This window comes from Takifugu flavidus, chromosome 1, assembly GCF_003711565.1.
Source record: "Takifugu flavidus isolate HTHZ2018 chromosome 1, ASM371156v2, whole genome shotgun sequence".
Taxonomy (NCBI): domain Eukaryota; kingdom Metazoa; phylum Chordata; class Actinopteri; order Tetraodontiformes; family Tetraodontidae; genus Takifugu; species Takifugu flavidus.
The window spans coordinates 22,846,313-22,870,076 of record NC_079520.1 but is presented as its reverse complement, the minus strand read 5'-3'; the positions used below and the strand labels follow the sequence as shown (position 1 = coordinate 22,870,076).

The window sequence follows — 23,764 nt, the reverse complement described above, 5'->3', positions numbered from 1 at the left end:
TAATCTACGAAGATCCACTTAAAAACAAACAAACAAACAGACAAACAAACAAACAAACAAACCAAAACGCAGCTTATAAATTGAGTTTATTGGTAGAGAAGGAAAACTGTATAATCAAGATGCTGTGTTTTTCAAAATATCATGTATACCTTAAAACAGTTGGCAAATGTTGAATTATGTTTGATTTGCAGGTGAAGCACAGCAATTATACAGAATGTTGCTACAAATGATATATAATTATATATAATATAGAGCTTTTGCATTCACTGTTGAAATGAACTTGAAATTGTCGTGTGTGACTCCTCAGCTGAGGTTTCATTTTTCAAAATAGTATCATAAATGAGCCTGCGTTAAATCACCGCCCATTTTGGCGTTAGCCAATAATTTTTAAGGACGCCCGGACGTCGACCAATCACAACGCGCGGTTTCTTCTTCAGGCAGAGGGCTTCCCAACATGGCTGCTGAGGTAAAGTAAATGCCAAGAATTATATTTGTATTCGAGATAAAGCGGGGTTTTACAAAGAATCAACAGCAAAGTATATGCTACGGCAGGTAAGTTTGTCGACAGAATCTTCAAACCATCATTCTTTGTTGTTTTTTTTGCGTCTTGCATTAGTATTGCTCTAGCAATCTGCACCGAATCGCTTGTTAGCGTCTGCCTTTGATATGAGTTAACTGGAGAGGGGATATAGCATATAGCATAAACTCGATTTATAGTGTTTATCAGGATGACTTACATTCTGCCAATAGCAAGTACGTCTTTCTCTGTTATCTTAAATATGCTTCTACTCGGTACACGGAAGTGTCTGCTTCGACCTATGCATGTTCTCTCTGACAGGCGCTGATCAGAAAATAATGCACAAACAGTGCTGGGCGTCTTAATTAAAGGTTGCATGTATTAGGAGTGAAGTAAAGTTATGCATTTTGAGAGTTAAACCCATAATGTGTGACACGACGTTTTTCAATTAATATAGTTTGACGCCATTAGGGGTCAAATAGGGTAATTTCTTAAATGTCTTTTGTGGTTGAATTAAATTCACTTAATGTGCTCGAAAGAGCTCATAGTAGGAAGGTCTGAGAAACCAGATTATAAATAGAATAATATATATACCACAAATATGTTTAGTTACCTGTAGAACTATTTGCAAAGGTACAACTTATTAAAGCATTACTTTTCAGAACCGTTATGCAGTTTCTTTTTCCTGCATTTTCACCTTTTAAGGATTTAATCAACAACATTGTGAAAACACAAGAGTTCTGTTCTGCATATATAACCTGAAGTCTTGTGTGTATTGTGAGTCTGAGGCCTCTGCGTTTAAAGCTTGTGTATTAAATCTCTTTCTGGTGGGGTGTTTATGTATTTTTTTAATTTTTTTTTCAAATTTCATAACTACAGGTAAGTAAGACGATAATGGTGGACAGTATTGATGATTTTCATCATTGTAGTCCCCATGAAGACATTGTAAAATAAGTCCAATATGATCTTTCTCAAACAGTCTTATTCTGCAGCCGTTGCACCCCATCACCCTTCAGGCTGCATGATTCTATTATCTCTTTGACCGAGTGCTGTCAGGTCTTTGCCAATGGATACTGCTGACTCCAGAGTTTCCTGAGCTTTTTGTGACAGAGCTAATGTGACCAGAGTTGGTGGTGAGACCAGCATCAGTAGATTTAGGGCCTTGAACTGTATTTCAATAGAGGTATTATGCTACCGTGTGGCTCTTGCTGTACCCCCACCGCCATGCAACATGACAGCACACACAGACACACAGACACACACACACACACACACACACACAAATTGAGAACATCTCTAGCTGATTTAATCAGAAGTTACTAAGATACAAAGAACACTGTCTCAGATGAGATAAATCCTATATTTTTTTTTGTTTGTTTGTGCGGGGGGATGATCATCTGCCTGACTTTTCCTTATTTAAAAATTTGAATCTCTTTATCTGTTATGTTCATAGGCAGGGGGCTGAAAGCCACAAGCAAGAGGGTCCAGACTGGGACAGAAGCACGGACAGGACTCTGCCAGGTGCTGTTGGCTGGTTGAGGAGCAGAGCATGTTGAGTGATTGTGGTTGCCATGGAGACGCAGGATAAGAAGCAGGTACGTTTGGTTGCCATGTTAAATTGTTGCATAAGGAGAAGAGATGTTTACTGAACAGCAAGGGCTCCTGGGTTTTCCACAACCTCATGTGGCCACTTAGCTTTGGATATTTGCATGTATTTGTGGTACTTTCCAAAAATATATTTCACTTCTTGTAGAGAAAATTAGCTTTCCTCTATTTTTCATAGTCTTTTTCAAACAAGTTTCAAACTATTCATTAATATGTCCATTTTAATGTTCATCTGTTTCATATAAGAATATACAACACACGTATATAATGGTAAATATTAGTCATTTTTATACCATTTAACCAATTAAAAATGTCATCAGCATTAATTTTATTTATCACCTCCACCATCAAAATAGTTTTGCATGTCATTATGTTCATTAGCCCCAAAATCATCCCTGCATCCATTTTCTAACCACTGTTGCACATTGTCAGGTTGAACATTTCTACCTCTGAAGGAGGTCATTTGTCGTGCCAGTTGTTGGAATGACTTTGCTAAGACAGTTGGTTAGATTTCAATTTCAGGAATAGGGAAATGTAGTCAGAAATGTTATCTTGGTCAACATTTACTTGTGCCCTTGTGAATTTGGTCCTGATACATATTAGATGGTGCAATGTGACCAACTCTAGGACCCAGCGCAGCAGTAAAATTAGAACCATGACCTTTGTTTGACCTACAATATCACAGTTATGAAAACTATTATCATATTGTCAATATGCTTTAGTATCTGATTCACATGCACAAAAAAATCCCAATAAAATCTAAAGTGAAGCAGAAAAAGAAAAGGACAAAAGAAATGATTAGAGAATCTATAGTCAGAAATAGACACGTAGGGCAGCTGTTTCAGAACATTATGTTGCTGAGTCAACGTAACTTGTAGGAAAGGGCCTATTGCTCAACAGGCTCTTTCTGCCTATAAGTGTGTGTCAGCACTCCCACCTTTGTATGCAGTTATGTAATTATTAATTTTTAACAGGCATACAGTTGAAGATGCACACTTCTTTTTATGGTGTGTAGTAAATTCAATTTGTATTTACTTCCCTTTTACGAATAATTGCTCACCTCTATGGCACATAATGTGAGTGCAGCTAAAGTTACTTTTACATAACAATAACGGCAACAATGATGATAATGTTTGTCAGCCATTAGCTCCCTGTTTCTTCTGACATGTCTTTCCAGGGGTTGAAAGACATTGAGATTGATTCCTCCAGCATATATGTAATCTTCATGATAAATATAATCATAGTTTCAATACTTGGGTGAAGGTCCTTTGTGTTTAATGACTGCTTGAAGTCTCTAACCCATAGACAAGAATTAGTTAAGGCTATTTAAATAAAGTTTATTAGGATAATGCTGAATGTCCAAGGAGCTTGCAGACCATTCTCAGCTCTGCTCAGCTTCATTAAAGCAGTTAAGGCTTCCTCTCTTTCTCTCTCTCTTCATGTCTGTCTGGAGTATTTTGCAGAGGCTTTGTTACTCTGGGAAAATTCAGAGATATTTATAGCTTTGGTGTGTGGGATAAAGAGCTTGAAATCTGAACCCTGAGGATGCTGGTGTTTATAAGACTTTTTCAGATTCTGACTTGAGTGGTGGGAAAGGTTAGTCCCCCATTACAATCAGGCATATTTTTATTTTCCTTTTTGTAATATTTCTTGTTTTAGCACAGACAGAAACAAAACCTAAAAATAAAAAAAGAATTCCATTATATTAAATCCACAGTACAATGATAGTAGTGCTGTTGTTTTTGTTTACAATTTCCAATTAAAGGTATAAGTCATTACATTTAAAGTTTGCAAATTTATTTGACGCATCATATAGGATAATATAATTGTCTGACATACCGGTAATTGATTTTGTACAAGTCATACATTGCAGTTATAAAACATAAAGGGCTACATTTTCAGTATTGTGGCTTTTGCACACTAAGATGGTCTTATTGTAAGCATCACCAACAGTCAGGCCACCTGCAGACTTGCCTGCTTTGTATGCACAAAATCAGTTGATCTCAATTATCTTAAAAATGCAAAAAACTGTTTTTGCAATAAATAAGACTGAGTTGTTGTTGCTCCTGCTGCTACAGGAGGAGGATGCTGGGACTCTAGGACTATCAACTGGCCAGGCTCTTGTGAAGCTGCGGGATCAGCTGAGCAGCCTCCTGGAGCAGCACCAAAGGACTGCGCGGCGGCAGGTCTCGGCACAGGTAAATATACATATTAACAACTTTTCTCTTGATCCCTAGGCTTGGTACATTTAAGCACTAATGACCGAGTCTGAATTTAATTCTTAATACTCAAGAAGTTTGGGATTTGCCATTATTATACAGCATTAACAGCTCCATGTGCCACTATTGCAGCTGATACACATTAAATTCATGCCTGTAAATTCTAGATAACCTTACAATTTTTATAACTAGTAGCAGCAACATTTCTGCCAGTTTGTCTCAGGACTTTTTTTTTCTGTGGGGATCATTCTAAATGGCAACGGATGCACTACATCCTTCATCCTGATACAACACATTAACTGAAGTCACATGACAAAGGATGCTGTCCTTACTTCACATATTGGAAATTAATAAGAGAATCAAATGTTTTATCACTTTTCAAACTTAGAATTTGTTTTTTAAATGGACTGATGGGCTGATTTCTGGCCCTGAGATGTGATGAACAATAAACAAACATTCATTTGTCTAGTTTGTACATGCATCTACTTTTACAAAAAAAGAAAATGGTTTACGCTTTTTACAGTTGCTACAAAAAGCCAGAAATCCTGTAGGGACTCTTTATTCCTCAAGATAAAAACAAACAAAGCATTTTGTGATTAACATGGCCTTGACCCCATGTGAACAGCAAGCCTGTTCATGTCCATCTTTATTTGAAGAGATCTCTTGATCAGCATTACATAACACACCACCTCCTTTGATCTAATGAGTTGATTTCTCTGTCATGATATTACAGGATCAATGGTTGAATAGCTTTCTTTACCATGGAAACCGCCATTCCTGTCTGCATTGGCCGGGAGCTGCCCTCACTCTGCTGGTGGTACTGGGGCTCTTATGTTGCTATGGCAGCCAGCCAAAGGGCAGGTAGGTGAACTCTGTCTTCTTTACATCCCATCTTCTTTAACCCCTTTGGGGTCACGGGGAGGGTACATAATAGGCAAAGGCAGGGTCCACCTCTTGGTGAGTCGCCAGTTCAGCAGGGCCCTACATGAGCAATCCCCAACCTATAATTATAAGTATTAAGTTAATATTATGTTTTCATAGCTCTGGTATCGAGCTGATGAATTCTGCAGCCCTCCTAGTCCTGTTCCTGCTGAATTTGCTTCTGGTTGGACGTCAGGAGAGACTGAAGAAGAGTGAAATGGTCCGACGCCTCAGGGGCATCATCACACAGCTCAATGGTGAGTTTTAACAGTTGTCTGGCCTCTTTAACACATTTAGGGATCCTTCTTTTTATAATTTTACTTTCATGGTGATAACCCCTTGTAATTTTTGTAGTTCAAAATGAAACAGGAGCAAACACAATAATGGCTGCATGCCCCTCATTACTGTCTTTAATCTTTTTTTTAAGAATATTTGTCAGGGTGTATGGATGAGGTCAGGTGGTCGCCATCTCTTTACCCACATCTGTACACACCAACCTCCTCATCATGGTCCCTTCACTGGACATACCGTGATTCTCAGTTGGTCAACTTACCAGTCAGCCTGCTGGTGGAAGGTGATGTCATAGCTTTGAGACCTGGCCAGGAAGCATTTGCATCCCTCAGAGGCATTAAGGTTTGTTGGTGATTGGAATTAAATATGATAAATATAAACTTTAATATACCGGTATGTAGCAGTGATAATTCAAGCTCGCACTCGCATCACAACTTAATGCTAGATGAATTTGAGGTGTCGGTTAATTTAAAGTCATAGATTTGAATAGAATTGATTTGCCTCAGTTATTGTAGACTGATGTGACATTTGCCATAAACATGGTGTTTTTCTAAATCTATGTATATGGTAATAATCATAACTGGGTTAGGATTTAAAGTAAATGACCAAATACCTTCATTAGTCATAAAATTGGCAAAAAAAATATCAGTTGGTGAAGGTAAAGTGTGACGTCATCATGAGGAGATCAAATCAAATCAGTCTTTATTTATATAGCGTCTTATACAATCAAAATTGTTTCAAGGCGCTTTCCAGAATCCCAGGGCCTGACCCCAGACAAGCAGCAGTGGCAAGGAAAAACTCCCCTTTAACAGGAAGAAACCTTGAGCAGGACCAGGCTCATGTAGGGGGACCCTCCTGCTGATGGCCGGCTGGGTAAAGAGAGAGGAGAAGGGGGAGGACAGGTAGAAGATAGGATAGGTAGGAGAGGGGAGGGGTAGAGGAGAGGAGAGGAGAGGAGAAGTAGAGTGAAGGGGAGGTAGAGGAGAGGAGAGGAGAGGAGAGGAGAGGAGAGAGGAGAGGAGAGGAGAGAGGAGAGGAGAGGAGAGGCACAGAGCACAGAGCACAGAAACACACACAAAAAATATGATATACAATCACTTCAGCGGGGCCGGAGGTCATTATGCAGCTCCGAGGGCGGCGATACCTGTAAATAAATAGAGGGGGGGGGAGCAGAAAAACTACACAAGAACTAGTCTGCTTGATGAGGAGAGGAAAGGAGAGGAGAGGAGAGGAAACCATGACCCAGTGGAGTGACAGAGGCCTGTCAGGTGATCATGTTTCCGGACCCCGGCAGCCTTGGCCTATAACAGCATAACTAAGATGTGACCTAACGATTAGACGACCCCCTAAGTATGATCATTTGTCTGTCTATGATGGTAACTGGAACTACTGAATTAGTAACAATAAGCTTTTTCAAAGAGGTAGGTTTTGAGTCTGATCTTAAAAGTAGCGATGGAGTCAGCCTCCCGTACCTGGACAGGGAGCTGGTTCCATAGCAGGGGGGCCTGGTAGCTAAATGCTCGGCCCCCCATTCTACTAGAAACTCTGGGAACCACAAGTAGACCAGCATTCTGAGAGCGGAGCGGTCTATTGGGCTGATAAGGTATCACTAGCTCCTCCAGGTAGGATGGAGCTAGGCCTCTGAGGACCTTGTAGGTCAAAAGAAGGGTTTTAAAAATTATTTTAAATTTAACGGGCAGCCAATGAAGCGACACCAGTACAGGAGTTATGTGATCTCTTTTGTCAATACCTGTCAGAACTCTGGCTGCAGCATTTTGGATCACCTGGAGGCTTCTTAAAGAGTTGTTTGGACACCCTAATAATAAAGAGTTACAGTAGTCCAGCCTGGAAGTAACAAATGCATGGACTAACCTTTCAGCCTCATGCCGCGTCAGCAGCTTCCTGATCTTTGTGATGTTCCTCAAGTGAAAAAAGGCACTTCTAGAGACTAATTTAATGTGTGAGTTGAAGGAGAGATTTTGATCGAAAGTTACTCCTAGATTCCTCACAGAGAGACTAGATGTTAATGAGATACCATCTAGAGTGATCATGTGATCTAATCTATCCCAGAGAGGTTCAGGACCAAACACCATGACCTCAGTTTTTCCTGGGTTAAGGAGGAGGAAATTTGAAGACATCCAGGACTTTATGTCTTTAAGACAGGTCTGGAGCTTCACTAACTTCTGTCTCCTCGGGTTTCATGGATAAATAGAGCTGAGTGTCATCAGCATAACAATGAAAATTTATCCCATGCTGCCGAATAATGTTCCCTAAGGGAAGCATGTACAATGTGAAGAGGATTGGTCCGAGTACAGAACCTTGAGGAACTCCATGGCTAACCCTACTGTATGAGGAGGGAACACCATGGACATAAGCAAACTGGTATCTATCAGATAAGTATGATCTAAACCAGTCTAGTGCTGTCCCTTTAATCCCAATCACATGTTCCAGTCTCTGTAACAGGATGCTGTGATCAACTGTATCAAAAGCAGCACTGAGATCCAGCAGAACCAGCATAGAGACCAGTCCATGATCGGAAGCTATGAGAAGATCATTAGTGACTTTAAGAAGTGCTGTTTCTGTGCTGTGGTGAGCTCTAAAGCCTGACTGAAACATCTCAAACAGGCTGTTCCTCTGCAGGTGCTCTAGTAACTGAGTCACCACCACCTTCTCTAGAACTTTAGAGATAAAAGGAAGGTTGGATATTGGCCTATAATTTGCTAAGACATCAGGATCCAGTGATGGTTTTTTAAGCAACGGCTTAATCAGTGCCACCTTGTAGGACCGGGGTACATAACCTGACACTAAAGAACCATTGATCTGGTCCAGGATAGAACTGCCTATCAATGGTAAAACATCCTTCAACAGGTGTGTTGGGATGGGATCTAAAAGACACGTGGTGGTCTTGGATTTCTGAATTAGCGATGACGCCTCAGAAAAATATATAGGGCTGAAGGAGTTTAAGGGCTCGTTGGAGAACCTGTATGTTCCCACAGTCGGCACATCTGGTGATGGTCCAGTTGTTGGGATGGGCTGGTTAGCTTTTTCTCTGATAGCTAGAACTTTATCAGTGAAGAAGCTCATGAAGTCTTCACCACTAAGGGAAGAAAGGATACGTGGATCTAAAACACTGACTCTTAGTTAATTTGGCCACAGTGCTGAAAAGAAACCTGGGGTTGCTCTTATTTTCCTCAATCAAAGAAGAAAAATAAGCTGCTCTAGCCTTGCGAAGGGCCTTTTTGTAACCTAATAGACAGTCTTTCCAGGCTACATGATAGCTGTCTATTTTACAAGAATGCCACTTCCTTTCCAGTCTTCGCACTTTCTGCTTGAGGGTCCTGATATGTGAATTATACCAGGGGGCACACCTCTTCTGATTTACTATTTTCTTTTTCAGGGGGGCAACAGAATCAAGTGTGATTCTCAGTGAGGTTGCTGCACCTTCAGCAACAGAGTCAACCTCAGCAGGGCTAAGATTATAGTGATTGATCCCTGGGGAAACGCACAGTGGTCCTGGGATTAGCACAGGGATCACTTCCTTAAACTTAGCTACAGCATTATCTGAAAGACATCTGCTATAGTAAGACTTTGTTCTGAGCATAGAAGAATCCTTAATCATAAATGTAAAAGTGATCAAAGAATGGTCTGACAGGACTGGGTTCTGAGGGAACACTGACACATGTTCTACCTCAACACCATAAATCAGGACTAGATCTAGGGTGTGGTTAAAGCTATGAGTTGGTTGGTTTATCTGCTGGAGGAAACCAACTGACTCAAGTAATGAAATGAAGCCATTTCTAAAGCTGTGATTTATAACGTCCATATGGATATTAAAGTCTCCAATGATAATGACTTTGTCCGTTCTAAGGACCAAGTCAGAAAGGAAATCAGAACTCAGACAGGAACTCTGAATGGATCTTATGGAACGTTTCCCTCCTGACTGTCACTAGAAATGGGAAAAAAATAATACAAAGTTAATTTATTCCTGTTGATCCACTTACTGCTGCTTTTTTAGTTTGTATAGATTGTTTATTAAAAACAAAATAGCATGACTCTTTTCTTTCTTTCTTTAGGATGATGAGCACATTGTGTTGGAGCCAGGAGATTTATTCCCGCCATTTTCCCCTCCTCCTTCCCCGCGGGCCAATGAGAAGCGGTCACCCAAGAGACCCCAACAGCATCGTCTTTTCAGAGTGGTCCGCACGCCAGTACTGGAAATAGTTAGGTGTGTGTGATTTGCGCGCAGTAATTTTTTTTTACACACCTTCCCCTTATTACTGTATTTTACTTTATCTGTGCATCATAGATTAAAAAAAATTTCACTGCTTTTAATAAATAATACCTGTTTTAATGATGAGGAGTTAGGTGTTCTATAGCCTCATTGGAACTGAAACTAATTCTTTTACCTTTCAACTTTTTTCCTTTTTTTTTCAACAGGAACAGTTTAGAGTTTGCATTAGCTCGACCAATCACAGTGCTGGATAATGAGAGGTTTACAGTGCAGTCTGTCATCACGAAGCTCGTCTGTCCTGTTGTATTGGTGAGCATTAAATATAAAATTTTCTGAAATTCCTGTACCATGTTAGACCGAGGATCTTCATTAATGTTTTAATGCTCCTTTTTCCATTAAAGATGGCATTTCTGCTAGTCAACACTGTCCGGTATTTCTGCGATGCGCCCAGCTTGACCCCTCCTTGCTACAATTTCATTCAGCTTCAGGTATGAAGCATGATGATCATGCTTGCCAAAAAAAATGAACAATGTTAAAGAGTTTATTTTAAAAATAATCCTCTAATTTGATATACGTGTAGTTGAAAATGACCCATACAAATACTTTCACCACTGATGCTGATTGGATGTAAAAGAAAATTGAATGTAACCAGCAACAACTAACAATGAGAACATTGTCTTCTGGCAGATATTGGGCATCAGTTCTTCATAAAGTTTAAGTTTAGGAGTTGGTAATAATAAAAAAATAAACTTGTATTTGCAGTTGATGGGCATGCTGCCCATCCTCCCCCTCCTTTTTCCTGTCATGTGGGTGCTGTTGAATTCCTTTGGGGAGGCCAGGGTCCTTGCTGAGTTCAGTCGGGCTTCACCAGCTGGTCTGGTGAGGAACACAACAAAACGCACACATATACACGCATACAAATTTTTACTGCAGACTATGCAATAACTTGTGCCTGTGTTGTTCAGGCCATATTTTTTTTTGAGTTTTATTTTTGTACAGGCTCCTAAATTTGCAAAAAAACAACATAAAAATCAGAACTTCTTTTCTAGAACGCCAGTCACTGGATGGGAATCGTGTTTGACAAAATTAGGTTAGACAGTACATAATATATTTCATCACATACATAATAAATTTTACTGATGGAGATACAGTAGCGTTCAGACTAATTCATCATTAGTATATCGGTGCTAATTATGATTTTATTAGACAGACCCACACACACACACACACACACACACACACACACACACACAACACACACACACACACACACACACACACACACAGAGGAGATGTATGAATGTCTCCCTCTGTGTTTTAACTGGACTCTCCTCTTGCCCCAGCTTGCTAAATTCTCTGAGGACACACTAAGCAGCTACACCGAAGTGGTTTCCTCCCAGGTATAACCTCTTCCTGTCTCGCTTCCAAGTTTGCTTGTCTTCACTTGCTCGTCGACCTCGCTCCTCTGCAACTCCCTCCTTGGACCCCCCCCCTTCTGTAAACACAGCTCTCATCACCCTCCCAACCCCACTTCCTTAGCCTCAGTCTTCGTTATATATTTGATTTTTTTTTTTTTTTAAACATAGAAAGTCTAATGGGCCTATTTCAATTCAAATCACCTCTAATCTCAATATGTTCATTTTCTTTGAACACAATCATCGATTCACCTTCCTTTTTCATTTTGCACATGTTCTCTCTTTGGATTTGGTCAAACTGTCTGTGAAATATCAGGCACCGTGTCTTGACTGAGCAACTTTGGACCAAAGATTATGCTCTTCATGTGTCCAGTAATACTTCAACAGATACATTCATGCATTAGGGATGAACCTCCTGTTTCCAAAGCATCTCACAGATCCTGACCAAACTCAATGACTGTCCTTCATTGCTCTAGTGATTGCGGACAATCCAGTTTTGTATGTTCTTCTAAACCTGCATCATTTGGCTTAAGTACCAACTCAAACTGCACTTAATTGCAAGATTATATTTTGATTTGAGTCATGTGTGATCAAGGGCTTCGTACATGGCTTTAAAAAAACATTAAATAAATAATGGTGGACTAGCAATCTGATTTTCATCATCTAAAATCCCAGAGTATATTCATTTCTCTTACAATAAAATCTACAAATTAAACTGATTCAAATGTTGTGTGTCAAATGGCTTTTATCCTTTTTAAAAAGTTATTTATTAGAATGTATTTTCTTTTAATAGTTTGGATACAATAACACCGATACTCATTACTTCAAGATGTAGTGAGCATAGATGGATACACGTTAATTACCAGTGGTAATTGCCATTAAACCCAAAAAGAAATGATTATGTTGGGAAAAGGATTGTTTTTACTTCAGCAAAGTAAAAGGCTGCTGACACTTCAGGTTATTTAGCATCAAAGTGTTGCTTTTATTCTTTCCATATTTTATCATCATAAATTATTTTCAGGAAACTAGTGAGTTCAATTTATTTTAAACTTGAGGTCTTTCCCCCATCTCAGGATATTTTTGGCAATTGTTTTATAAACTGCGTGTTCTTCTCTTGGAAAATGGTGAATTACAGGCATGCTTGGCTCCTGTATGGATACTTCTACATTTCCTCACTGAATGCTTGATACCATTCCACCACCTACGATGCTGGAATGTCTAGGCTTGTGTAGTCAATTACAGTAATCATCTTTTTTATTCAGGTAAAAGTATAATATTTACCAAATTATGAAAATATCATTAGTGGGTGAGAATTTTTGGACAGACATATATCATGCTTTTTAATTTCCAAGCACATATCTTTTTATTGAATAAAATATGAAGTGAATAAAATTGTATATGGAAATGTAGCTTTAAAACAACTACACATTTTTATCAACTTCACAACCCTGACAGAATCAGGAGATTGACTGATTGAGACATATTTCTTTATCAAGAGAAGGATATTTAAGGTTGTCTTTCCTTCTTCTGCTCCCTTTTATCCTGTGTGTCAATGCCTTTTACGAGGTTTAAACCTATACTTGAAAAATTCATTTTAGATGTTTGTTTTGTTGGTTTGTTCCATGCTGGCCAGGTGAAAACACTCCCATTCAAAGGAAACACACATTTGCATGATTGAGGTGAATGAGGTTACTGGTGTTGCAGTTTGCATTTGGCATCACCCTCCCCTCTTTGTTCCACCACCTTATTGTAGCAGAGAAACTTATTGATTCTTTCAAAATGGCTTGATTACAGAGCTTATTGTAGAGTCATGAGTGTCATTAAAAAGAATACATCCATATATGAGTGGGTTCAATCTTTTTTTACACATCTGATATTTACTACTTTGGTATAATTTTCAGTTTAAAATAAAAACAACACGTACAGTGATTGAAATTATTCTAGTCTCATTTGCTCAAAATGCCTTTTTTCATCCTAGAAACCCTTCTGACTTTTCAACAAGAATTCACATCTGATAAAACAAAATTAATTTCCACTGTTTATAATGAATAAGGAAACAAAATACAGATTTGAAAACGGAACTCAAACTAGAGGCTTTTAACATTTTTATATATGAATGTAAATTGACATATCACTTCGACAACCATTCTTTTTTATGGTACTCTTATGACTCCAGACATGATTTTGGGCTTCTGTGTTTAGCTTTTAGCTCAATGCTCCCTTAGATCAGGGGTGCCCATTTTCATTTCGGCACCCCTTCCTTATATTTTATTTGATCACTTTTTTACTTAGTCATACATAATCCTTAATTTGGGATTTCATCAAAATAGTTTAAGTATATACAATGTATTGACATGCACTGACAAATATTTGGGAACATTTGTTTTCTAAGCCTGTGTGTGCATGTGTGCACCCAATCGTGTGTGCAGGAGATGCTGCGGTGTGTGTGGAGACACTTGGTTGCCATCCTGAAGGGACGCTCTCAGACGCTCTGTTATACTTCCAGTCTGTTACACACGCTGGGATCTGTAACTGTGAGTAAGACAGGATGCAATTATTTATCATTTTCACTGATTGTTTAGAGTAAACTAGAATCAGTGTGCAAATCAAAAGTTTTCATCCTGAATTCAATATGCATGAAAGATCATCAGTAGAACCTTCAGTGTATTTTTAAAATCAATTCAAGTGTGTAATTTAATAGAAAACCAGCAATCTTCCAGTCCCAAACTCTCATTTAAGGGCACATGGCATGGTAATGACTGCAAAGCATGTCGCTTAAAGCCTATCTAGCTACAGGCAGTCGCTTATTAACATGGTCATGTGTATGTACTCTTCAGTGAGAGTTTTGATACTGCTTGATATTGCTGGTTTGCTAAAAGGTTGCACACAAACCATTTAATAATTTGAAGACTTGTCAGCACACATCTGTGTAATCCTGACATTTTCTGTAGGTGCTGTGTTGTGTGGACAAGCAGGGTGTTCTGTCATGGCCAAATCCCAGTCCAGAGACTGTGCTCTTCTTCAGTGGGCGCGTGGAACCTCCTCACAACAGCCAAGATGATCTCAGAGATGACCTATCTGTAAATTCCTACTGCAAAATGGAGATGGATGATGACAGAGAGGAGGTGTGTAATTCGTGAAGATGGTTGATTTAGTTTATAGGGTTGTAAGCGCTAAATCCTTTCAGCTGAAACAGAGATAAATATTAATATAGTACTGCAATGTGTACTGATTTCTGGCTGGTATGCAGGCCCAAGAAGGGGAGGCTTTGCTGTGTCTTACTGCCGAATCGTCCACTCAGCTCGGAGAGATGGCAGAGCCCAGCGAAACATCACGGGACACAGCTCGTTCTTCAGATCCTAGACTTGCACGTCCCTGCCAGCCTGCACACACTCGCATTAAACACCACTCCGGATCCAACGTGAGCTTCAGCCATGACACTGAAGGTGGCGAGGATGACCAAACGCAGGTAAAAGCTGTGCTGATTTGTCTGAATCTGAGAAAATAAGTCAGAACTTCAAACTGTTGATAATTGATAACACCAATAAATCTTCATTGTTCCTGCCCCAAATTTATTAACTCTATGTCTTTGTGTTGTGAAGAAATGTTTGCATGATGCCAAGTGTTTTCTTGTGTTTCTGCTCCATGTTGAATGTCTAGGACTTTATCATGGGCTGCTTGGAGGGAGAGGCAGAGGATTATGTGTGTGACTACCATTTAGAGATGCTTAGCCTGTCACAGGACCAGCAGAATCCAACCAGTATCCAGTTCGATGACCTTTCCTGGCAGTGCCACCTGCCGTCCCTCAAGCCCCTAGGACTCAACATCATGCTAAACCTTTGCAATGCGAGTGTCACCCAGCAGCTATGTCGCTTCTCTGACCACCTGTCGAACCTAGCTCTGCAAGAGAGCCATGGCACCGTGTTACCGGTTTATGTCCCGTGGGGTCTTTGTGAGCTCTCCAGGCTAATAGGTCAGTTATTTCTGTTTGTGTTGTGGCTGTAGTTATCTCACAGCGATTTAATTGCAATTCATTTAGAAAAACATTCCCAAATAAATAAGGAAAACTAAATTTTTGGTGGGATTGTTGGAAGGGATTTTAAGATAGTAAATTACAAAATGATTGATTTTCTCTGTTAAATGTATTACACAGCATGCCAAATTTTCAAGATCTGATATGTGGAATATTTTGCCTTTTACTAGAAACACTTTAAAACTATTTTCTAAATGTCCAACAAATACCAAATGGAAGCTGTTCAATATTGTTGGACAATAAACCATTTTTGTTGTCTGCATTTGGTCCAGGGTTCACCCCTGGTGCACGTGAGCTCTTTAAACAGGAGAACCATCTGGCCTTGTACCAGCTGCCATCAGGAGAGAAAGCCAAGGAATACACCTCCCGTCACCTTCACTGCTTCACCAAACGCCAGCCTCCCATCTCCCACCTCATCTCACTGTTTGTACGAGACTCCTCATCCAGTGAGTCTGTCATATTTGTGATTTAATGTTGAGTATTGCACAGCACGTTTTATATGAAATACTATCTTGTTTTTATGCATTTACATAAAAATGGCCAAATCCCTATTATCATCTTTATTATTATAGCTCGACTGTAGTAGATATCTATTTCCATGTGCCTCATTTACAAGCCCTCCTAAATATATTTCACTAATGCAGCTCTTAGTAACCATTAACATCAACTGTAAAAATTTAACTTATTGAATAGTTCCTATACTATGAAATACTTTTATATTATAGTTTAATCTTCCATATTTTTACAATAACACAGGTTATAAGATGAAATAGATTAAATCAGTTTTAAGCCATTTCTTATCAACAACTTAACTCTACTCTTCAAAATCACATAAATCAAGTCAATTGAATACTATCAGTTGACCTTGAACATTGTGTGTGGGTGTGGATATACTAATTGAAAGTTCAGCTTAGATAAGCGACTGACAATGTGGATGGGAAGAAATGAATGATATTGAGCGTATTGTAGTCTCCCATAATCCAAATAATATTTGTGGATTTATATCTCTGACCTCCTCCATTTTCTCTAATAGACAATGTCCAAATGCTGTCACATGGCTCAGCTGACCTGATTTTGGAGGCCTGCACTGACTTCTGGGATGGAACAGATATCTACCCCCTCTCAGGCTCAGACAGGTGCAGGAATAGTTACACGCCACCCATATTTCTGCCAGTCTTCCCATTTATGATCCCTTTTTTTTTGCATCACTTGCTATCTCTCCTGTTACAGAAAGAAGGTTTTGGATTTCTATCAGCGAGCCTGTTTGTCAGGTTACTGCTCAGCATTTGCCTATAAACCCATGCAGGTGTCCTTGTCTAGCCAACTGAACGGGAAGTGCGTGGAGCTGGCTCCTGGCCCCTGCTTGTTCACTGGAGTGGAGCTGCCCTCCACCACTCCCATCAAACACAGCTCATGTAGAAACAGCTGGAGCTCTGATGGTATGACTTACTCTTACAACAGCAAAAAATCTGTACTCATTGACAAATTTGAAGGTAATTTGCCATTGATCTCCTCTATGTCTACAGAGGGCATAGGAGAAGGTTTGGAACGTGAGGACTGTGTCCAGGCCCTCAGTGGGCAGATCTTCATGGGAATGGTGTCATCCCAGTTCCAGGCAAGGCTGGACACAGTGCGGCTTATCGATGCCCTGGTGACCGCGTGTATTCGATTTGTTTACTTTTCAATGGAGGATGAGCTCCGCAGCAAGGTAAATTCATAGCAACATGCTAATACTCTCTAGTCACTATCATAATTATTGATTTTTGATATGATCTCTCAGTTTGTGCAGTTAAAATGTATAATAATGCATAAAATTACAATTAATTTAATTTGCTGTTATAAAACTCGCGATGGCTGCACCAGTACATGAAAATTGTGTGTCTTGTAGGTTTTTGCAGAGAAAATGGGTTTGGAGACAGGCTGGAACTGTCACATATCTTTAACTCCAAACGGAGACAGTCCCTGTGATGGAGCTCCATCTAGCCCCGGCCAGGGTTCTCTTCATGAAGAGCTGAACCACGGTACCTGATGGAAGCCATTTGCAGAGCAGTTACTCAATTTCCATCTGAAGAGATGAGCTTAGCCTTTCCCTGCAACGGCTGTTTGTTAACCAAGATTACACTATTCAAGCCATCTTAACACCGCACCTTAATATATCATTGTGAACAAATAGATCCTACTTATATGGCCCCTTTTGAGCCATTTGAACTCTCAATATGCATTGTATCACAAATCAACGTACACCCCAGTCATGCAATCAGTGTGCTGTGAACTTGGTTAAGTACTGGTCCTGTAAAGGCTGGAGTTGAGAGCCAAACATAGCTACTAGTATATGACTACTACTCATGTCGCTATTGTCTCCATAATTGATTCAGATTCTCGGGATGAAGCTGAAGGTCCACTGCTGCCAGAGGAGGAAGCACACTCTGACATGGCTAGTTTCCAGCCCACAGACAGTGATGTTCCCAGCTTTCTGGAGGACTGCAATAGGGTAACAGTACCATTTATTCTTGCTATTAATTCACCCCTTAAATCTCCATACAGTATACAGTCACTTATATTTATTGGGTGTAGAACCTTTTTGCATTGCTAAGAAGAATCTCTTTTTATTCCTGCTTACGGGAAACAATTCTTCACTCTTTCTTAGGCCAAACTACCTCGTGGTATCCATCAGGTTCGGCCTCATTTGAAGAACATTGATAATGTACCTCTTTTGGTACCTCTCTTCACTGACTGCACTCCTGACAGTGAGTGTAGATCCTTGTTTTTCCTGGGATATTTTATAAACAGAAATTCAGAACATAGTTGTCCTTTCCTGGTGTAGAATGGTACCGACCATTGACTGTTTTTTTTTTTTTTAATTCATTTAAAGCCATGTGTGAGATGATGAAGATCATGCAGGAGAACAGGGAAGTAACGTGCTGTCTGGGAAGCTCAGCCAATTTCCGCAACAGTCGTCTGTTTTTACAGAGTGACGTCAGGTCTGTACACATCAGTATATAAGTGGATTGATTTTTACACTGAGGAGTTAATATCAGATTTAGATCACATTTTCCATTTCTTAAATTTTAAAGAGCAGTAATGATAATTTTCTAAGTGGATCCATAAATCTGCATTCTATTTATTTTCTGCTATTTATTTTCTGTGCAGTTTCTGTGTTCTTGACATAATGAACATAGTGAAGCCAACATACCAATTTTTCTCCACAGCATTGCTCTTGATCCTTTGTACCCGTCCCAGTGCTCATGGGAAACATTTGGATATGCCACCGGAGGAGGGTTTAATGGTGACACCGAAGGTCTTACTCCTCTGAGGCTCTCTGGACAGCTCAATAGTCTCGGCTGTTCTGTCATCTTCCACCAAGGAGACAGCGTCAGCATGGTCAAGCTCATTGAGCAGGTCAGGCCGAGACCGACCCCTTAGACAGCCTGTGTCATGATTCTGAATTCATTTGTCTTTTTTTGAACCCATTCCAGGCTCGACACACTACCTACGGCATTCGCAAGTGCTTCCTTTTCCTTCTACAGTGTCAACTAAGTCTGGTCTTCATCCAGGTGAATGCAAATGCCAAATACTACATTGACTCATAGATGTCGACACTGAATTGGAGAAACAAAATGAAGTATCTCTTTACAGTTCTTAGCCTGCCTCGCTCAGCTTCCTCCTCCCATTAACACCACTGACATCTTGTGGCTGTCATGCTTCACTTGCCCACTGCTAAGGTATGCACACGTAGCAACAATTATAAGCACATCAGTGGTGCAATTGAGCCCTGTAATACTGGACTGTAACATTTAGTCCTACTTGTAAAATGGTTGTCATCTTCTACAGTGTGTCACTTTTGGGAAAGCCACCAGACACCACAGCCATGACCGTTGCGACAGGGAAGAACTTGGATGCGATACCAAGGAAGGTAGGATCAGATGGAAAGCAGATATTCTACTTTACAACATCTGTTCAAAATGATGTTTGTTTGTTCCCACATGTGTGTGCATACATGTAGTCAAAAAGCATCATGTGTTGCACAACTGTGGATAGGGTGCAAGACATTTGTATTATTTGTGTTTTATCAAACTTAAATGGCAAAGGCCATTAGAAGTAGTCGACTTTGACAAGTCTGACCCCAAGTCCTTCACCAGTGGAGGAAGGCTTTCAGAAAATGACTCCTCTGTTTTCTCTGAACAGACCCAGAACTACTTCCTTGGCTGTTTCCTGTTGAAATTCACCCTGACGGTCAGTGCCTACCTGTTGGCCTTCGGCTTTACGCTGCAGGAAGTCTGTCAAAGGAGCAACAACTTCATTTCAACTGACAACACCACCTTCACCTGCCTTCACATACTCACAGCCAGGTAGGAGATGTGCTGTAACTTGTTCCTTTCCTGCCATGTTTGCTGATCCAATGTACAGACATTTTGCAAATGAAGTGAATTAACTGCAAATTAATTGATCTGTTTTATTTTTCCGATTGAAGCTCGTCAGAAAATGCGCCTCATTGGTTCAATGAACTGTCAAATGGCCTGCTACTGACGCAGAAGGTTATGGCAGGGTTTCTTGCCTTACACACAGGTAGGAAAGCTTTCAAGACATCATTGTTTTTGTCAATTAAATGTCAGATGCTGCTTAAATCTGCTTTTTTTTCTCTGCAGTGGTGATCTCTCTCAGCTACATCCACCGCTCTCAGCCTCTCTGGAGAAAAAGTCCATTCAGTAACATCTGGTGGTGTTTGACTGTACCTGTTGTGTAAGTGAACTAAACTCTAGTAGTCGATGGATAGTCACAAAGAATGGACTTTGTGACTCTGCACGCTTGTGTAAAAGATGTGAAACAAATCCTAGTACTGGGTAGATCCTAGTTGTTACTGTGATACAAAGGTGGTTAGTTTGATCCTGGGCCATTGTGATCTAGTCAAAGTGCATGATACTGAAATGAAACTGCATCTTCAATGTTTGAGCATGCGTGATTGGTGTTTTCACCAGGCCATCATATGAGGAAGCGATTTGGCAAGGGTGACTGGAATCTTACTAGATATTATGAAACCATTAATGCTGCTATGGATCATTTGTGTATGTGACAATGTATCATAGCTCTTTTCTCCATTTCTTTTCATCCTTTGAAAAAAATCTGTTTGCAAAAAACTGATTCTTGGTCTTTTCTGTTTTCCAGACTGCTTTGCCAGATTGTACAGGCAATCATTGATTACCAGTTATGGTGTCACCACGGCAGCCTCTTTACATTTAGCCTGGGTGACATTCCCCTGCTGGCCTGGCTGTTGGTGTCTCTCTCCCTAATGCTGGTGGTCGTGGTCAACGAAGTGGTGAAACTACATGAAATAAGGTACAACAGCAGCCACAAGACAAAGCTAAAATGGGAAAATATTCATAGTAAATGGCAAACTGGTGATATTAATGAAATGTTTAATGCACGCTATAATTTGTTCTAATTTGTTCACAATGGTCACTTTATAGGGTGCGTGTTCGCTACCAGAAGAGACAGAAGCTGCAGTTTGAGACAAAGCTTGGTATGAACTCTCCATTCTGATGTTTGTTTCGAGTCAATCCTGAAAATTAAGGGGTGGCAGAACACCCCCAACACTTCAGCCCAGAGGCGCTGCAATCAGCAGGAGGAGCACAACCAAATGTAACGACAGGGGTTTTCATAGTGCAGAGTTTTGAGCTCTTGGCGCTACTTTCCTAAAGTAATGTAAGAACAATAAAGGAAAGAAATACATCTTTTCTCCATCTTTAAGAATTTTTCGCATGCTAACTTTCATTCCTGTAATGGTCCTTATTATCTGCGATACATTGCATTATTTTACGTTGTTAGTTTAGTTTTTTCCAGTTAAAATTCAAAGTCTTCACAAAACTCACAAGAACACCATTTGTTCAGTATTAAATTCATTTGCAATTTTCATGGGGAAAATAATCCAATTAATTTACTGTTGTCTCTATGACACACATACCACTGGGCCCCTCAAAGTTAAATTTTTCACCCGTATTTTGTGTTTTCCTTTCTTTAACCTGTTGATAAATTAATGTGTTTTGAGTTTAAGATATTCTTCAGGAAAAACCACTTATGATTGAAATACTGTACAATGTTTATTGCTAATAATGTATACCTGTTCACCATCATATATATTTATTCCTGTTTAGCGAGGCATAAATATACAAGTTTGGCTTTATGATCTTTTCCTGTTTGTTTGGGAGATGAAGTTTGTTCATTGGAGTAAACTGGCAAATTTTGCTAGTTTTATGGCCATCTTTTAGAAAAAAACGGTAAAAACTATTTTTTGGAAGAACCTTTGACCAGACTTTTTTGAATTTGGATATATTTCTTCATTTAACAATCATTCTTGTATTTTACACTGTGAATTCATTTGAAAGGAAAAAAAATGCTTTTAATATTGAACATCTTGGGTCTTTGTATTACGATATTTGGTCATGTTAATCTGATAAACCAAAATTACATTACCAAACCGTATGATTTTTATTTTCTCCATATGAGAATTTTCTACTTTGTTTTATTCCCCCCAGTCAGGTCTTTGACATTTAAATACCTTTAAGATGTTTTATATGATTATTGACCGTATAAAACATCTGGAACCTTTCTTTGCTATTTTCTGCCAAACATCTTAATATTCAAGATAATTGGAGCAAATTGGGAAATAGTGCAGATAATTCCTGTTAATTGTTTCTACCTGATATTGAAGATGGAACAAAATTTAGCTTCAGCTTTAAACATTTCAGCCACACATGTATCACAAACCTGGGGTTATTCGCTGTTCATATTTCATTGCATCTTGTATCAAATTTTCAGTTTAGTTATTAAACATGTCATAGTGATGCGGCAGATCTGTTAACTACTATTACGCTCCATACACATTACTCCATGAAGAATGTGCCAGCATGCCTATTCAAAGCCCACTGCTGGATGGATGGTGAATTAACCCCAAAGTGTAAATTATTTAATGTTCTGATGTGAAAACTGCATACCAGACGTCTGAAAGGTGCTTCATATCATTCAGTTGCCTTCTTCAGCCTGTCTGCCTGATTCAGACAGAAGCTCAGGATACTGTTCCATTTTTGCGAAGAAAGATTGAATAATCAGATTTTCTATTTCTTGTGCCAGCATGTTTTATCCTCAAGTGGCGTCCATTCAGTCAGATTAACTTTCTGTGTGCTGCTTTCTTTTGAATTCTACTGTATATGAGACCCACAGTGAGTGGACAGAAATATCGAAGCTCTTCCACTTCTTGTGTATGTTGAGATTTGTGTTTTCCTTATGAGAATCAAGTCTAATTTCAATAACATCTCACAATGTTTACTGTAGGAAATGAAATGTTCTATTTATTACCTAAACACACTTACTGTCAGTGAGATGCTGAGAAACTGCTGACCTCTCTTAGCTATCAAAAATGATAATCAGGGTTCAGTTTAAGTCCCCAGTATGCTGGGGTAGCTGTCATTACTTCTGAGAACTGATTACCCAAACAATTCTTATTATGGTCACTCTTCACTATCGTGATTGGTCTGTTTAATTACTTTAACTACTCATTTAGTTGGAAAATTTTGCCCACTTCTGAGCTTTAAAAAAAGTGTCACAGAACATTAAAGTGATCAAGTTCATTTTATTTGAACTTTGAAGTTGTTACAATTGTATGATTGGGTAGAATAAACTTTCTTAATCATTTCTTAATTAGGTTGGTCTTATGACATCTTAATTTGAAGTTGAAACTCAAGTTCAGATTTTTTTTCTTTAATTTTCAAACTACATCACCCCAAAAGATTCCCCCCCCCCCCCCATCATGTCGTAGCAATATTTGTTTAATTCATTTGGAGATAAAAGGAAAAAAAAACCATGTTACAAGCTTTTTAAGACGATGTCATTGGTTGCATGGGAGACTCGAACGAGACTGTCTATAGTATGCAGGCCGCGTTTCTACTTAAAGCTATAAATGTTTGCAGTATAGGTGTGTTAATTGGTGCAAAAGCACAATCCTCTTCACAATTCTGCTTCACTGGCACCCAAGCACTCATGATAATCAAACCTGATAATGTGGGTCTTGAACAAACAATGCAAGAGAATTAAAGTCGTCCATGTTTTGTACTCCATGGACTAGTCTGCACAAAGGAGGTGTTGTGTATTCAGTGCTGTTTCCTCTTCTGTTCTCACCACAAATGGATGTTTTTTTCCTTCAACACTGTATGTTGCCAGGTGACTGGTACAACCAGCAGACTTGATGCTAGGTATTTTACTAACAATAGCATATGCAAGAGCCTCTACCAGCTAATGTGCAGGCTCTTGTGGGGGGTTATGGACTGTGGTGTATGTTACCAAAATTCTTAATTGAATATTTTGTACTTTAGGGCATTTTGACAAAATTGATTGTGTATTGCTTATGTTGAAAATAAATAAAATCATTCTATTATTTATGTTGTGTCTTTTTTGTTGGCCTGCAAACAGTAGATGCATAAGTGGAAATAAGTGCGCAACCCCCCTCCCCCTTCCCCAGGAAGAAAAAAGTAGCTCAATTTT

At 39.4% G+C, this 23,764-nt stretch overlaps 1 protein-coding gene across 4 annotated transcripts; it reads left to right on the top strand.

Moving 5' to 3' along the window:
* Positions 1 to 413: 413 nt before the first annotated feature.
* Positions 414 to 23,661, top strand: tmem94 (transmembrane protein 94). Of its 4 annotated transcripts, none has more exons than XM_057017124.1 (32): positions 414 to 466; positions 1,971 to 2,112; positions 4,201 to 4,320; positions 5,075 to 5,202; positions 5,383 to 5,519; positions 5,690 to 5,895; positions 9,627 to 9,778; positions 9,991 to 10,093; positions 10,186 to 10,272; positions 10,547 to 10,663; positions 11,128 to 11,184; positions 13,629 to 13,733; positions 14,151 to 14,324; positions 14,450 to 14,668; positions 14,860 to 15,172; positions 15,505 to 15,678; positions 16,266 to 16,368; positions 16,463 to 16,671; positions 16,759 to 16,940; positions 17,121 to 17,253; positions 17,608 to 17,723; positions 17,880 to 17,979; positions 18,105 to 18,213; positions 18,442 to 18,631; positions 18,709 to 18,786; positions 18,869 to 18,954; positions 19,064 to 19,145; positions 19,418 to 19,581; positions 19,704 to 19,798; positions 19,879 to 19,972; positions 20,396 to 20,566; positions 20,698 to 23,661. In XM_057017124.1, the coding sequence occupies exons 2-32, from the start codon at positions 2,089 to 2,091 to the stop codon at positions 20,768 to 20,770; spliced, it is 4,101 nt and encodes a 1,366-aa protein (XP_056873104.1). In that variant the 5' UTR covers positions 414 to 466; positions 1,971 to 2,088; the 3' UTR covers positions 20,771 to 23,661. The 4 variants fall into 4 exon arrangements, 3 of the variants coding, with proteins under 3 accessions (XP_056873104.1, XP_056873022.1, XP_056873186.1); XM_057017042.1 differs by having other exon boundaries at positions 415 to 552; XM_057017206.1 differs by lacking the exon at positions 11,128 to 11,184 and having other exon boundaries at positions 415 to 552.
* The last annotated feature ends 103 nt before the right edge of the window (positions 23,662 to 23,764 follow it).

What these genes read in the sequence shown, in the direction of transcription:
- tmem94 (XM_057017124.1), top strand. Translation starts at nt 2,089, where the DNA reads ATGGAGACGCAGGATAAGAAGCAG. An exon ending in GGGCTTCACCAGCTGGTCTG is followed by an intron (nt 10,664 to 11,127) that starts GTGAGGAACACA and finishes CTCTTGCCCCAG; the next exon opens with CTTGCTAAATTCTCTGAGGA. An exon ending in TGTTTGACTGTACCTGTTGT is followed by an intron (nt 19,973 to 20,395) that starts GTAAGTGAACTA and finishes TCTGTTTTCCAG; the next exon opens with ACTGCTTTGCCAGATTGTAC.